Raw genomic sequence first — 15,694 nt, forward strand, 5'->3', positions numbered from 1 at the left:
TATATGGCGTCTGTACGTCCGAAAACTATAACATTGGCCATAACTTTTTCAATATTGAAGATAGCAACTTGATATTTGGCATGCATGTGTTTCTCATGAAGTTGCACATTTTGAGTGGTGGAACTTCAAGGTCAATGTCATCCTTTAAGGTCAAAGGTAATTTTTATGTCCCCCACTATAGTAGTGGGGGACATATTGTTTTTGCCCTGTCTGTTGGTCTGTTGGTTGGTTGGTCTGTTGGTTGGTTGGTTTGCGCCAACTTTAACATTTGCAATAACTTTTGTAATATTGAAGATAGGAACTTGATATTTGGCATGCATATGTATCTCATGGAGCTGCACATTTTGAGTGGTGAAAGGTCAAGGTCATCCTTCAAGGTCAAAGGTCAAATATATGTGGTCAAAATCGCTAATTTAATGTACACTTTTGCAGTATTTCAATATTCAAGATATCAACTTGATATTTGGCATGCATGTGTATCTCATGGAGCTGCACAATTTGAGTGGTGAAAAGTCAAGGTCAAGGTCATCCTTCAAGGTCAGATGTCAAATATATGTGGCCAAAATCGCTCATTTTATGAGTACTTTTGCAATATTGAAGATAGCAACTTGATATTTGGCATGCATGTGTATCTCATGGAGCTGCACATTTTGAGTGGTGAAAGGTCAAGGTCATCCTTCAAGGTCAGAGGTCAATTATATGTGGCCCAAATCGCTAATTTTATGAATACTTTTGCAATATTGAAGATAGCAACTTGATATTTGGCATGCATGTGTATCTCATGGAGCTGCACATTTTGAGTGGTGAAAGGTCAAGGTCATCCTTCAAGGTCAAATATATGGGTCAAAATTGCTCATGTAATGTCACTTCTGCAATATTTAAGCTAGAAATTTTATATTTGAAATGCATGTGTATCTCATGGAGCTGCACATTTTGAGTGGTGAAGGGTCAAGGTCAAGGTCATCCTACAATGTCAAACGTCATATAGGGGGACATTGTGTTTCACAAACACATCTTGTTTTTTTTAATTCAAAGCGGCGTTCTCATGAAGCTGCACATTCTGAGTGGTGGAAATTAAAGGTCAAGGTCATCCTTCAAGGTCAAAGGTCAAAAAATAATAATTTTCAAAGCGGCGTTATCATGAAGCTGCACATTTTGAGTGGTGGAAGTTCAAGGTCAAGGTCATCCTTCAAGGTCAAAGGTCAAATATATGGCTTCAAAGCGGCACAGTAGGGGTCATTGCGTTTCTGACAAACACATCTCTTGTTTCAATCAACCAAGGTCAAAGGTCAAATTTTTTAATAAAATTTCAAAGCGACGTTCTCATGAAGCGGCACATTTTGAGTGGTAGAAGTTCAAGGTCTATGTCATCCTTCAAGGTCAAAGGTCAAAAAAATAAAAAAAAATTCAAAGCGGCGCAATAGGGGGCATTGTGTTTCTGACGAACACATCTCTTGTTTGAATATCTTCAAGCATCATCTTTACTAGCAGATTTTAATGAAAAAAAACAGTAATGCTCCTTGGGTGGCCCTATTTTGAACTGATCACAGTGAGTTTTTCCATCTTTATTAAGTACCCAATAACAACACTTTCCCAATTAGGAAAAAAACACATATTCCAAATTGCTGTAGAAAAATTCCCAATGGAAGGTTTAAATAGACTATATATTAAACAAATAAGTTTTTTTAAGTTAGTTTTGCTATGCAGCTCTATTGGCTGAACCTAAGTAAATATAATATTGACAGCTTATTTTAAAGTATTTGGGCGCAAAAAATCAAATACACTAATTTTCCAAATTTTAGTTTTTTTCTTGCTAATTTTTCCCAAGTTGGCTTGTAGCGGCACTTTTCCCAATAGGGCGAAAATAAATCGCTGAATGCATATGTGTAAAGTTGTGTCGCAGATAAGCTTGTGCTCTGATGACTTATGTTTGCTTTTTCTCTGAAATTGATATTTTTGCAAACAGAGCTCCAGATAAGGATTAAGTCTAAAGGGTATTTCACCCCTTGATAAAAATAATTTTACTCCTTTGTTTCAGCCAAAAAGGGTATTTAGGAATATTTAGGGGTATTTTCAATTTCCATAGAAATCTGACAAAGTAAATGGCGTGTTTAATCTAGAAATAGTATTATTTGTTATTTATATTATTAAATGCAAACAGAATGAATTTAAAATGAAGATATGAACAGAATTTCTTTACAAATATTCCGGCAGGAGCCGCTGGTCGCTTATAACATCCCTTTTTTGATCCACAAACATGAGGAGTCGCCATTTTTATTACAAGCTTATTTTTATTGACTTACATTTGATTCAAAGTATTACTTACACTGAAAACTCAACCAGATTATTGGTTAAACCGGTTACACACTTTAATCGATTAAAAATCCGTACCAAGATTTGTAGTGCGTTTTGTTACGTACTGGGCAGATTTTTAATGCGTTTTCTTATTTTTTTAATGCGTATATAAGCAGATACGCCTCTTATCTGGAGCTCTGTTTGCAAAGATGATATTTTCTTTTGACAAAAAAACAACATGAAAGCGTAAGTTCAAACTGCAAAGACTAAACTGGGATGACACTTTATGCACATGCAATAAGCCCTGTTTTGCAAGAGTTTGCCTCAATTGTATGATTGATGAAGTCAAATGATTGTATGAAGTGTTTGAAATAAAATGCTGTTGTGTTGTTTTTTCAGGTGTGTATTTATGACAGAGCAGGAATAGGATTTAGTGACCGGCCGTTTTATGTAAGTTGTTATCCTTTTTAGCTCACCTGAGCACAACATGCTCATGGTGAGCTTTTGTGATCGCTTTTTGTCCATCGTGCGTCGTCTGTCGTCAACATTTTGCCTTGTGAACACTCTAGAGGCCACATTAATTGTCTGATCTTCATGAAATTTGGTCAGAACATTTGGCCCATTGATACCTCGACTGAGTTCGAAACTGGGTTATGCTGTGTGAAAAACTAGGTCACTAGGTTAAAAAAATAAAAAACCTTGTGAACACTGTAGAAGTCAAATTTAATGCCCAATTTTCATGTTATTTTGTCAAAATGTTTGTCTAAATATGTTGGTTGAGTTCAAAAATGTTTCCGGTCCGTTGAAAAACATGGCCGCCAGGGGGCGGGGCAGTATTCCTTATATAGCTATAGAGAAACCTTGTGAACACTCTAGAAGTCACAATTTTTGCCCAATCATCATGAAATTTGGTCAAAACATTGGATACAATAATATCTCGGGCGAGTTCGAAAATGGTCCAGATCTGTGAAAAAACATGGCCGCCAGGAGGCGGGGCAGTTTTCCTTATATGGCTATTGTAAAGCCTTGTTAACACTCTAGAGGCCACATTGATTGTCCAATTTTCATGAAATTTGGTCGGAAGATTGGTCTTAATGATATCTTGGATGAGTTCGAAAATGGTTATGTTTGCTTGAAAAACATGGCTGCCAAGGGGCGGGGCATTTTTCCTTATATGGCTATACATGGCTATAGTAAAACCTTGTGAACACTCTAGAGGCCACATTTATTGTCCAATCTTCATGAAATTTGATCAGAAGATTGGTCTCAATGATATCTTGGATGGGTTCGAAAATGGTTATGTTTGCTTGAAAAACATGGCTGCCAAGGGGCGGGGCATTTTTCCTTATATGGCTATATATGGCCATAGTAAAATCTTGTTAACACTCAGATCTAGAGGCCACATTTATTGTCCGATCTTCATGAAACTTGGTAAGAAGATTCACCCCAATAATATCTTGGACGAGTTTAAAAATGATGCTGGTTGGTTGAAAAACATGGCTGCCAGGGGGCGGGGCATTTTTCCTTTTATGGCTATAGAAAACTTTGTTCACACTCTTGAGGCCACATTTATTGTCCAATCATCATGAAACTTTGTCAGATGATTTGTCCCAATGATATCTTGGATGAGTTTGAAAATCTTTTCTGTTGGTGGAAAAACATGGCCGCCAAGGGGGCATGGCATTTTTCCTTAAATAGCTATAGTTAAACCTTGTTAACACTCTAGAAGCCATATTTATTGTACGATCATTATGAAGCTTTGTCAGAACATTTTGTCCCAATGATATTTTAGACAAGTTCGAAAATGTTTCCACTTGCTTGAAAAACATGGCCACCAGTGGGCGGAGCATTTTTCTTTATATGGACTTATGAATCTTCATGAAACTTTGTCAGTATATTTGTAAAAATGATATCTTGGATGTGTATGAAAATGGTTCTGGTCTGTTGAAAAACGTGGCTGCCAGGGTGTTAACTAGTCATGAAAGTTGGTAAGAACATATTGTTCTAATGACATCTTGGGCTGCAAAGAACAGGTCAGTTCCTTTGAATCTCAGGTGAGCGACATTGGGCCTTTTAGGCCCTCTTGTTTTTTATGCGTTCAGGTGGTTTATAGAGAAATATCAGTGAATATAAATTGATATTTCACTGTTTTAAACAGTGAAAAATAATAGTGAAAAACGTCAATATTTTTCACTGTTTAACATTGCAATGATGTCATTTTTTGACGAAATGACGTCATTTTTCCAGTAAAATTATCCAGTTAGTCTCTTTTACATTGTAAATAAACGGTAAATAAAGCATAAAATATATTTAAAAAATGTTGGATTTGGTGGAATATCCATTTTAATTCACTCGTGATCATAGAAAAAATATTTTCTATGATCACTCGTGGTGTAAAATTGATATTCCACCAAATCCAATCAATATCCTCTATTTAATTTATTCTTTCCGGTGGTTTATAGAGAAATATCAGTGAATTAAAACTGAAATTTCACTGTTTTAAACAGTGAAAAATAGCAGTGAAAAATATTGATTTAATGGCGCAGCCACAAGTGAAAATATATATATTCTATGACCATGAGTGAACTAAAAATAGACATTCCACCGAATCCAACCATTTTTATTATATTTTATGCCTTTTTTCACCGTTTTTTTACATTGTAAAAGAGATCAACCGTAGAATTTAGCTGGTATAATGACGTCATTTTTTTACATCATTTCACAGGAAAACAGTGGAAAATATCGATTTTTTTCACTGTTATTTTTCACTGTTTCAAACAATGAAATATCAGTATTTTATTTCACTGATATTTCTCTATAAACCACTGAAAAGCATAAAAGAATATGTGCTATCTCTTGGGAACATACTTGGAAGCAAAAGCTTATCTGCTGCCATTGTTTTAGCCCTTTTCATGCTGGGAAATTTGTCGTCTGCTAAAATGTCATCTGCTGAATTTCTAAAATTAGCATTTTCTTCGATTTTTTTCAAAGAATATTATCAGAATAGCAAACAGTTTGGATCCTGATGAGACGCCACGTTTTGTGGCGTCTCATCTGGATCCAAACTGTTTGCAAAGGCCTTCAAAATTCGGTTCCAGCACTGAAAGAGTTAGACAGCCTTTTGAATCATAAATGAAGTTAAAGCCCTATATTGCTAAAACACATTTTTGTGCATTTTCTATTAAAAGCTGGACAAATAATTTTTATGCGTTATGATTTTTTAAAGATTTTCATAGATTATTATAAATAAATGAATGTTTATTTTTAATAGCGTTCTTTATCAAGAGTGTTATTTTGTTATGCAAACATTCTTTTTTTAATCTACACTTTTTTTTAATTGTAATTTTTGCCAAACTGTTAACAACTTCCATAAATGTGACTTACCAGCTGAATAACATATTTTTTTATAGGGAGTTTTTGGTTACTGCATACTTGCGCAAATACAATTCATGTAACTGCATTTTACAAAATACCATTTAATAACTGTATAACAAAATGCCATTTAACAATTGTATGCAAATTTTTTTCTTGAAGAATTCAACAGAAGGGAATGGGTCGGAAAAGAAAAGTAATTACAGAAATAGATGGACGCCATTTACAGCTGAAAGGTATGAGCTGGTATTCAATGTATGATAGGAGAGAACAGTAAACTACAACAACAAAAAATCATATGAGTCATGAGTCGTGTTCTGAGAAACTGGGCATAATGCATGTGTGTAAAGTGTCATCACAGATTAGCCTGTGCAGTTTGCACAGGCAAATCAGGGACGACACTTTATGTCCAAACGTGATTTTCGGTTACAAAGGACTTCCTTGAAACTAAAAATACCATTAAAGCGGAAAGTGTCGTCCCTGATAAGCCTGTGCGGAATGCACAGGCTAATCTGGGACGACACTTTACGCACATGCATTAAGCCCAGTTTTCTCAGAACGTGGCTCATATCATTATGAAAGTGCACAATTCATGTATGATGAAAATATATGTAAAGTCCAAGAAATAAAATAGATTACACTGTGTTAGCACTGGTTATGTTTTAATTTTATTAGATCCATATTCATATGCACAGGGATCTGAAAATACAAAAAAACGGGATTCGTTTACTTGCTTGTAATAGAAAGTATATAAAGTTGAAGTTTATGCGATGGGTTGTTTTCATTATGGCTGTAGTGATATGATCTACACAAAGTAAGAACACATATTGAATTCTTTTGCCAAATGAAAGAAAGCAGTGTATTCTGACAGACTCTCAAGAGATTTTAGCCTTCAGGTCAGTATTTATTCTTAAAATTAAATAATTAATTAATTTCTTGTGTCCAAAAAATTTAGATACACAAAAATACGCCCAAAATATAGGGCCCGAAAATTTTAAAGACAATATAGCAGTATACTGATTGCATTGAGATTTGAATGTTCTTGTGTTAAATAGGATTTATGCCATTCTATGCAGAGATCCCTGGGCCCGTATTCACCAACCCATTCTTAGACTTGAGAATAAAGAAAAGACTTGGAACCAAGAAAAATGCATTCATTGTTTGAATATATAGACGCCTCCACTGATACTTGTGTCATTAACAAACTGTTCTACATGAAGAATGCCACAGATAGAGGTGGTTAATAACAAGTTTTACTCAAAATTCAAGTAATTATTGAATATATCAATTTAAAGAATTTTCTTTATTCTTAGACTTAAGTTTAAGAATTGTTTGGTGAATACGGGCCCAGGATATTTTTTTCTCTCATGGGATTATTTCCCCATAGATAAAAAACAATGGGCCGTTACAAATATGAATGGGCACTTTGCAAATATGAATGGGCACTTTGCAAATATGAATGGGCACTTTGCAAATATGAATGGGCACTTTGCAAATATGAATGGGCACTTTGCAAATATGAATGGGAACTTTGCAAATATGAATGGGCACTTTGCAAATATGAATGGGCACTTTGCAAATATGAATGGGCACTTTGCAAATATGAATGGGCACTTTGCAAATATGAATGGGCACTTTGCAAATATGAATGGGCCGTTACAAATATGAATGGGCACTTTGCAAATATGAATGGGCCGTTACAAATATGAATGGGCAGTTTGCAAATATGAATGGGCACTTTGCAAATATGAATGGGCACTTTGCAAATATGAATGGGCACTTTGCAAATATGAATGAGCACTTTGCAAATATGAATGGGCAATTTGCAAATATGAATGGGCACTTTGCAAATATGAATGGGCCATTACAAATATGAATGGGCACTTTGCAAATATGAATGGGCACTTTGCAAATATGAATGGGCACTTTGCAAATATGAATGGGCACTTTGCAAATATGAATGGGCACTTTGCAAATATGAATGGGCACTTTGCAAATATGAATGGGCACTTTGCAAATATGAATGGGCACTTTGCAAATATGAATGGGCACTTTGCAAATATGAATGGGCACTTTGCAAATATGAATGGGCACTTTGCAAATATGAATGGGCACTTTGCAAATATGAATGGGCACTTTGCAAATATGAATGGGCACTTTGCAAATATGAATGGGCACTTTGCAAAAATGAATGGGAACTTCCCAAGATGTATTTCCGGTTAAAATTACAGACAATAGGAAAATCAGCATCAGTAAAATTGCGATCCCATCAAATTTATTTATGAGTCTGACAGAACTATATTGTTTAACATGTTACTTATATTGAACAAACTCGATATTATAGTAAATATAAATAATATTACCTTGTAATTTGATAATTAGTATAAATAATCCAATAAAACACTGCAATTATTTACGATAATGGATGTGTTTATGAATTTTGTAAACGCGGGCGTCAGCCATAGTTAGGAACTGTACAATAAGTTTGTAAATCGGAACTAATCTGTATATCCCGGAAAATCATTGATAAATGTATTTGTTGTTTCAATGCTTATGGCAGAGTAATTTTGGTAAATCAGAACTCAACTTGCGTAAACACCTGCTCAATTAACCGTTAAACTCGACCTCCGTTCTCTGCAAAAGATTCAAAGGCGGACCTATGCACGTGCTATTATAAAATTGAAAGATTCACATAGCTTAATTTTTAATTTTTTTTTAATGGGAAAAGAACGCACTGCGCACCTTTATCTCGATCTCTGCCTATGGTAAAAACATCTGTGATGTGTCACCGGATGAATACACAATTGTTGAATTCTTATAAAATTCAACTGTCTAAAAATTTAGAGTCATTTTTGATAGGGAAAAGTGAGGATGTTCAGAAAAATAACAGTCACAAAAAATACCCGTAATTATTTTGCCTAACAATGAGGGTGTCCGAAAACTTAGAGTGTCTGAAACACATGTGTGGGGCACATGACCAATTCACTGAAGCACTATCAATATGTCATGAAACAACATTTATCACTTTACAAAAAAATATATCCTGATATAATATATATGAACATATATATTATATTAGAATATTTTTGTTTGTCATACTGATGAAAAATGTTGTTTGATGATATATAATTGATTATGTTTCAGTGAATTGCCCATGCACCCAACACCTTTGGTGTGAAAACTTAGAATAATTACGCTGTTGCGTTGCAGGATGGTAGAGGACCTACACCAGCTGATTTCCCGTAGCAGTGATCAGCCGAAGCCTTTCCTGCTGGTAGGGGCTGAATTAGGGGCCCTGGTGGCCCAGTTCTATGCAAGAATGTTTGAAAGGTAATACATGGGACAAGGCAAGAAAAGAGCTGAAGATATGTTTTCTATGATATGTCCTTGAAAAAAAAATCTAAAAATATTTTAATTTTACACCAGAAATTACAAGTTAGAACTTAACTTCAAATGCGTCCACTTTTTCCACGAATTAATATGCCATAACCATTCTGCAGTTGAGAATTTTTTATGTTGCATAAACTTATGAAAATGTTAGTTTTCCTATAAACTATGCTAAACTGCTTAAAGGTATGCATACATTGTAGAACCCATTCAGTAACATAAGCCATCCTGCCTGTATGAGTTCATATTGCACACTTAAGCTATAATGTTCATAATTGCTTTCATATTCAGATTTTCATGATCATATTCAGATTCCATTATCATATGCAGATGTCCTTGATCATATTCATATTGCATTATCATTTTAAGTTTCCATTTTTATGCCCCCGGTAGGGTGGCATATAGCAGTTGAACTGTCTGTCAGTCAGTATGTCAGTCTGTCTGTCCGTCCGAAAACTTTAATGGTCATAACTTTTTCAATATTTAACATAGCAACTTGATATTTGGCATGCATGTGCATCTCATGGAGCTGCACATTTTGAGTGGGGAAAGGTGAAGGTCAAGGTCATCCTTCAAGGTCAAATGTCTAATATAAAGCGTCTGTCCGTCCGTCCAAAAACTTTAACATTGGCCATAACTTTTTCACTATTGAAGATAGCAACTTGATATTTGGCATGCATGTGTATCTTCTGGAATGAACATTTTGAGTGGTGAATGGTGAAGGTGAAGATCATCCTTCAAGGTCAAATGTCAAATATTCCGGTCGTCCAAAAACTTTAACATTGGCCATAACTTTTTTATTATTGAAAATAGCAACTTCATATTTGGCATGCATGTGTATCTCTAGGAGCTGCACATTTGGAGTGGTGAAAGGTCAAGGTCATCATTCAAGGTCAAAGGTCAAAAATAAAAAAAAATCATTTCTCCATTTAATCTCTTACTTACTTCTCATGTAGCTGCACATTTTGAGTGGTGAAAGGTCAAGGTCATCCTTCAAGGTTAAAAGTAAAAAAATACAATCCAAGGGAAGTAATAAGCTTTAAAAGGGAGATAATTTCTAAACCTGCCAAATGATATATTGAAATTTTATTTCAAAGCGGGGCAATAGGGGGCATTGTGTTTCCAACAAACACATCTCTTGTTTTTCAAGTACTGATTCTATGTTCATATGTATATTCCCTTATGGTATGCAGATTGCATTGTTATTTTCAGAATGCATTTCAGATTAAAACTCTATTATTATGTTCCATTATCATTTGAAGATTCCATTAGTATATTGAGATTTTATTACCATATTCAGAGTTTACTAAAATGTTCGGATTCCACAATCACATTCATATTTCCTTTACCATATTCACATTTCCAATATCATATATAGATTCCACCATCATATTCATAATTTCATTTTCGTATCCCATTTATATATTCAGGTATTCAGGCCTAAATATGATTATTCAGATTCCATTATCATATTCATATTCCAAAATCCTATTTTCTCCTCCGCAGTGAAGTGATGGGACTGGTTCTGATAAATCCCCTGTCAGAAGATGTGTTCCAGCAGGACAATGGTGTCTGGATTCACAGCTGGTGAGTAACTGGATGAAATATTTATTATATTAGCTTTGTTCTATGAAAAATGGGCATTCATTTGTGTGCAAAAAGTATCATCCCAGATTAGCCTGTGCAGTCCACACAGGCTTATCAATGATGACACTTTCTGCTTTAATGGTATTCTTCGTTTGAAGGAAGCCTCTACATAGCGAAATCCATGTTTAACCCTTTCAGTGCGGGAACCGAATTTTAAAGGCCTTTGCAAACAGTTTGGATCCAGATGAGACGCCACAGAACGTGGCGTCTCATCTGGATCCAAACTGTTTGCTGTTCTGATAGAATTCATTGGGAAAAAAATGAAGAAAATGCTTATTTTACAAATTCAGCAGACGACAAATTGCCCAGCATGCAAAGGGTTAAGTGGGAAAGTGTTATCCCTTATTAGCCTGTGTGGACTGCACAGGCTTATCTGGGACAACACTTAACTCACATGCATTAAGCCCAGTTTGCCTAATTATTAACTATTTATTATTTGTGTCTTGTTCTGAGAAAACTGGGCTTAATTCATGTGCGTTAAGTGTCGTCCCAGATTAGCCTGTGCAGTCAGCACAGGCTAATCAGGGACTACACTTTCCGGCTAAACTTGATTTTCGGTAAGGAGGGACTTTCTTGAAACTAAAAATACCATAAAAGCGGAAAGTGTCGTCCCAGATTAGCCTGTGCGGACTGGGCAGGCTAATCTGGGACGACACTTTATGCACATGCATTAAGCCCAGTTTTCTCAGAACACGGCTCAGTTGTGTAGATTATGATGCTACAAATATAAAAAAATCTGGTTTTGTGCAATGGCAGTGTTTTTTTTGTACTTTCTAAATTACAATAAGAAATATTGCCAAACTAAAAACTTTCTTACAATATAATTAAGGAATTTCATTCTCTCAATTGAAAATAATGAATGTTTTGTAACAGTCTCGCTGTATAAAACACCTAAAAATTCTCAAAATGGCAATTTTACTCTGATTTAAGTTACTATTTAATTAAATTGTTTGTTAATACTTTTTTCGCCAATTTGGGCACAAAATTCCCAGCTTAATGTTGCTCTGACCCATTTCTAGTGTTGTTAAATATATCGCTGCAAGCATGTTTCAGGTTTGGTCACATGGTCCCGTCCTTCCAGACGATTCAGCTGGGCGCAGCTATAGGCATCACACGTCTTGCCATCATGATGGGCTACTTACAGCATCCGATGTCACGAGTTGTCGATCTCTTGGATGATAATATTGACAAACGACAGGTAATGATTGGCATGTAAAGTTTAGATTGATATAAGCTTTGCTTCAAATAGTTTTATGGTGTATATTGTAGGCAAATTATTGTATTTAATTTAAAAAATGTATTTAAAAATAAAGATTGACATGCTGTTGTTAAATTGCAAAAAGTCAACATGGTGTAGTAATCACTGAAGTCTGCTTGGCATCTGGGAGGTCTATTGAGATCTCCCCCAAAACATTAAGTACTGGTTTAACTCAGGAAATGGACTCAAGAGCCTTAGCTTTTGATACAATCAAGGTAAAATTAATTGGTTTACAGTAAATTGCAAAAAATTCAAACAAACAAGAAAGCATTCATTATGATGGAACATGGCTGGGAGAAAAGTTGTGTATATAACAATAATACAGAGACTATTTTAGATTTCATTTATTAAACTATCAAGTGCACGTTTTCATTAAATAAACTGCCACTTGAACTTTCCTGTTTCAGAAATATTTAATGTGTTACCCGAAGCATCTCAGTTCAGTAGTGGATGAGCATCATTTTATGAATGAAACGTTCTCCCAGTTTAGGTAAGCTAATAGGGTCTTCATGCTCTTTTGAGAGATGCCACCCAAAGCCCCGTTGCAGAGTTTTATTTCATTTTTTATTTACAAGGGTAGTTTCAATATAAAATACTAATATTAAGTTGTCTTTTAAATACAATAAACTATTCCAGAGTCAAGATATTTATGTTGCTACAGAATTAAAGTTCTACTCTTATACAAATACAATATCAACATATACTGCTCAGATAAAACTATTCATTATTTTAAATAAGGTGGTGGTTAAATTTGGGATGGAAATTAGGCCCCTTTTCATGTCTCAAAAAGAATATATATTTCTCAAATGACTATTCGAAATTCCCAAATGAGGGCATAGGTGTTGGACGCGTGGCCAAGTCACTAAAACACTATCAATATATCATTAAACAACACTTTTTCATCACTTTGACAATAAAAACAAGAGATGTGTTTGTCAGAAACACAATGCCCCATATTGTGCCGCTTTAAAGCCATAATTTTGACCTTTGACCTAGATGGATGACCTTGACCTTTCACCACTCAAAATGTGCAGCTCCATGAGATACACATGAATGCCAAATATCAAGTTACTATCTTCAATATTAAAAAAGTTATGACCAAACTTTAACGGAGGTTAAAGTTGAGGATAGAAAAATACAATGATATTTGACCTTTGACCTTGAAGGATGACCTTGACCTTTACTTTTCAACACTCAAAATGTGCAGCTCCGTGAGATACACATGCATGCCAAATATGAAGTTGCTATCTTCAATAATTTAAAAGTTATCAAACTTTAATCAAGGTTAAAGTTTTGGGACACACACAATGAATGGATGACAGACAGACAGACAGGCAAAAAACAATATACCCCCGATCTTTTGATCCGGGGGCATAAATATTCTGAAATAATATATGTTCATATATATTATATCAGATATTTTTTTTTCAAAGTTATGAAAAATGTTGTTTTATGATGTATTGATAGTGTTTTAGTGACTCAGTAAATTATATATCCTTTTTAAAATTGAACGTCTGACAATAAGAAAAAATTAATTTGTCTATATCCATCTTTTTTAATAACCATCACATGATTTTACGTTCACAGTTGTGAACCATACTTTTTTTAAATTTGTTTTTCCTGTTTAAATGCTTTATTCATTTCAAAATATATGTACCGGTATATATAGTAACACAATTTATAAAGACATGTACGTTCATTTACTTAATTTACAATATGTAATTGTGTACCATACTTTCCAGGACTGCAAAAACTATCAAATCCATTGCGAGGAATATTTCTGTGACAGTGATCACTGGGAATTATTATGACGAGCAGATGCCTGGCCCACTTAACAAGGTCAGCAACATTTGTTTTAGTTTAACACTTTGCATGCTGGGAAATTTGTCTTCTGCTAAAATGTCGTCTGCTGAATTTCTAAAATTAACATTTTCTTCGATTTTTTTCAAAGAATACTATCAGAATAGCAAACAGTTTGGATTCAGATGAGACGCCACATTCTGTGGCGTCTCATCTGGATCCAAACTGTTTGCAAAGGCCTTCAAAATTCGGTTCCCGCACTGAAAGGGTTAAACCTATTTATTCTAGCTTGATTGCATCGAAAGCCTTAGACTTCTGTTTCATTGGACTTGAACCAGAACTTGGTGTCTTAAAGGAGATTGCAGGAATTCTCCCAGTGGGGTTTGAAGCCGTGACCTCCTGATTGCTAGGGGGACATTATAACCACTACGCCATAGCGACCTTATGATTGTTGTAAAACTGTAAAAAGTGGTCTTTGGTTTTCTTTAAACAGGATTTAAGGAAAAAACTGGTTATTAAATTTGTGAATGTCAGCAGGCGGGTGGAATAAATCTTCCGAGCCCAACTCCTCCCATCATTTCTCAACGGATTCAATGAAATTTTTACAAAATGATTATCACCAAGTTCCCTAGGGCATTTTGTCGGGATTTAATGATCCGGTCAAAATCAAGGCTGCCAATACTAAAAAGAGATTGAATTTGAAAAAAGGGGGGTAACTAGGAACTATCAGTAATAATGCACATTTTGAATTGTCTCCCTTTATCAGACTTTTTTGACGATGCTGGAACAGCAGCGTCCAAGGTTTGATAACCAGTAAAAAAAATCTTCACAATGGCGACCTATGTAAAAGACCGAGAAAGTCCGATTGAGATAACTCGATTTTTCAGTTACTTCCCTTGGCATTCGCCACTGCGTAGGAGATTGCTTGTTGATTTTCATTGATAACATTCTCCTAGCAGAGTTGTCGTTTGTGTTGATAAAGGTAAATATTAATAGAACAGCATATCCTAGGGAAACAGATTTCAATAAGTGTATCAGAACGTTAATTTTAAATTAGTAATTTTACATCCATTGTATTTTTATGGACCAATGAAAAAACTATATATTTTCTCTAATTTGTTTGATATTTGTTCTCGATTTAGTAAGTAAATTGCGAATAAAAACATGTAAAATTAACTTTTTACGTGATCACAAAACTAAAGAATGCGAACGATTTCGAACCTGCAAATTGTAAACGCTGCACTGCTATGATATATATAGATAAAACAACATTTTTTTGCGTAATTGTCCGTCCCGCTAGCGCAGTGGTAAGGACGTTTGCTTTTTCACCTTTACGACACCGGTTCGATTCCCGCTCCCGGCGCATTGTTATATTTTGTATGTTTTGTGGTCACCATTCCTGACAGTTGTTTTTTTCCGGAAAAACAATTAAAAAGTATTTCAGTACAAAACAAATAGCTGGAAATTGCAGCTATCATTCAAAATTCGTCCCAACTGTCGTCAATCTTATCTTATTAGGTAGGAGTGCTGGACACACTTTGGGTCCCAACATTATGCAGCCTCAGCCCGGAGGTAACTCATTACCTTGGAAAAACACAAATACACAGACTGGGTGCAGCCTAGGCGCGTATAGACTCAAACAAGGCAACAAACTCAAGTGCGGGCACAATCATTTAAAATTTACATATTGAATACGATATTCTAACAGAAATTACACAACCACCTAAGTGTACATACCATGTTTGATATTTCGTTCGATTGTTAGATTTCAGCATATACATGTATAAGGTCATTTTGCTATTAGTTAACTTATCCATGTGTTCGTGGGCGCACTCGGATAGTCAAGTGGTCATACGATTGAGCTCACATGGTCCGGCTATGTGCTCATACATACTTTCGAGAATCATCATGAATGTATTGCCATACTTAATGAAC

The 15,694-nt window shown here is 35.1% G+C and overlaps 1 protein-coding gene across 2 annotated transcripts in view; it reads left to right on the top strand.

The window, feature by feature from the left end:
• Window positions 1–15,694, top strand: part of LOC127850464 (uncharacterized) — a 35,002-nt gene that overhangs the window by 15,604 nt on the left and 3,704 nt on the right. For both annotated transcript variants that reach the window (XM_052383512.1, XM_052383513.1), the window contains exons 5-11: window positions 2,695–2,745; window positions 5,830–5,903; window positions 8,878–8,997; window positions 10,561–10,641; window positions 11,755–11,899; window positions 12,367–12,449; window positions 13,702–13,798. In XM_052383512.1, the coding sequence (XP_052239472.1) occupies window positions 2,695–2,745; window positions 5,830–5,903; window positions 8,878–8,997; window positions 10,561–10,641; window positions 11,755–11,899; window positions 12,367–12,449; window positions 13,702–13,798 (651 nt within the window). The remainder of the gene's footprint in view (window positions 1–2,694; window positions 2,746–5,829; window positions 5,904–8,877; window positions 8,998–10,560; window positions 10,642–11,754; window positions 11,900–12,366; window positions 12,450–13,701; window positions 13,799–15,694) is intronic.

Source organism: Dreissena polymorpha, chromosome 11, assembly GCF_020536995.1.
Source record: "Dreissena polymorpha isolate Duluth1 chromosome 11, UMN_Dpol_1.0, whole genome shotgun sequence".
In the NCBI taxonomy this organism is placed as follows: Eukaryota; Metazoa; Mollusca; class Bivalvia; order Myida; family Dreissenidae; genus Dreissena; species Dreissena polymorpha.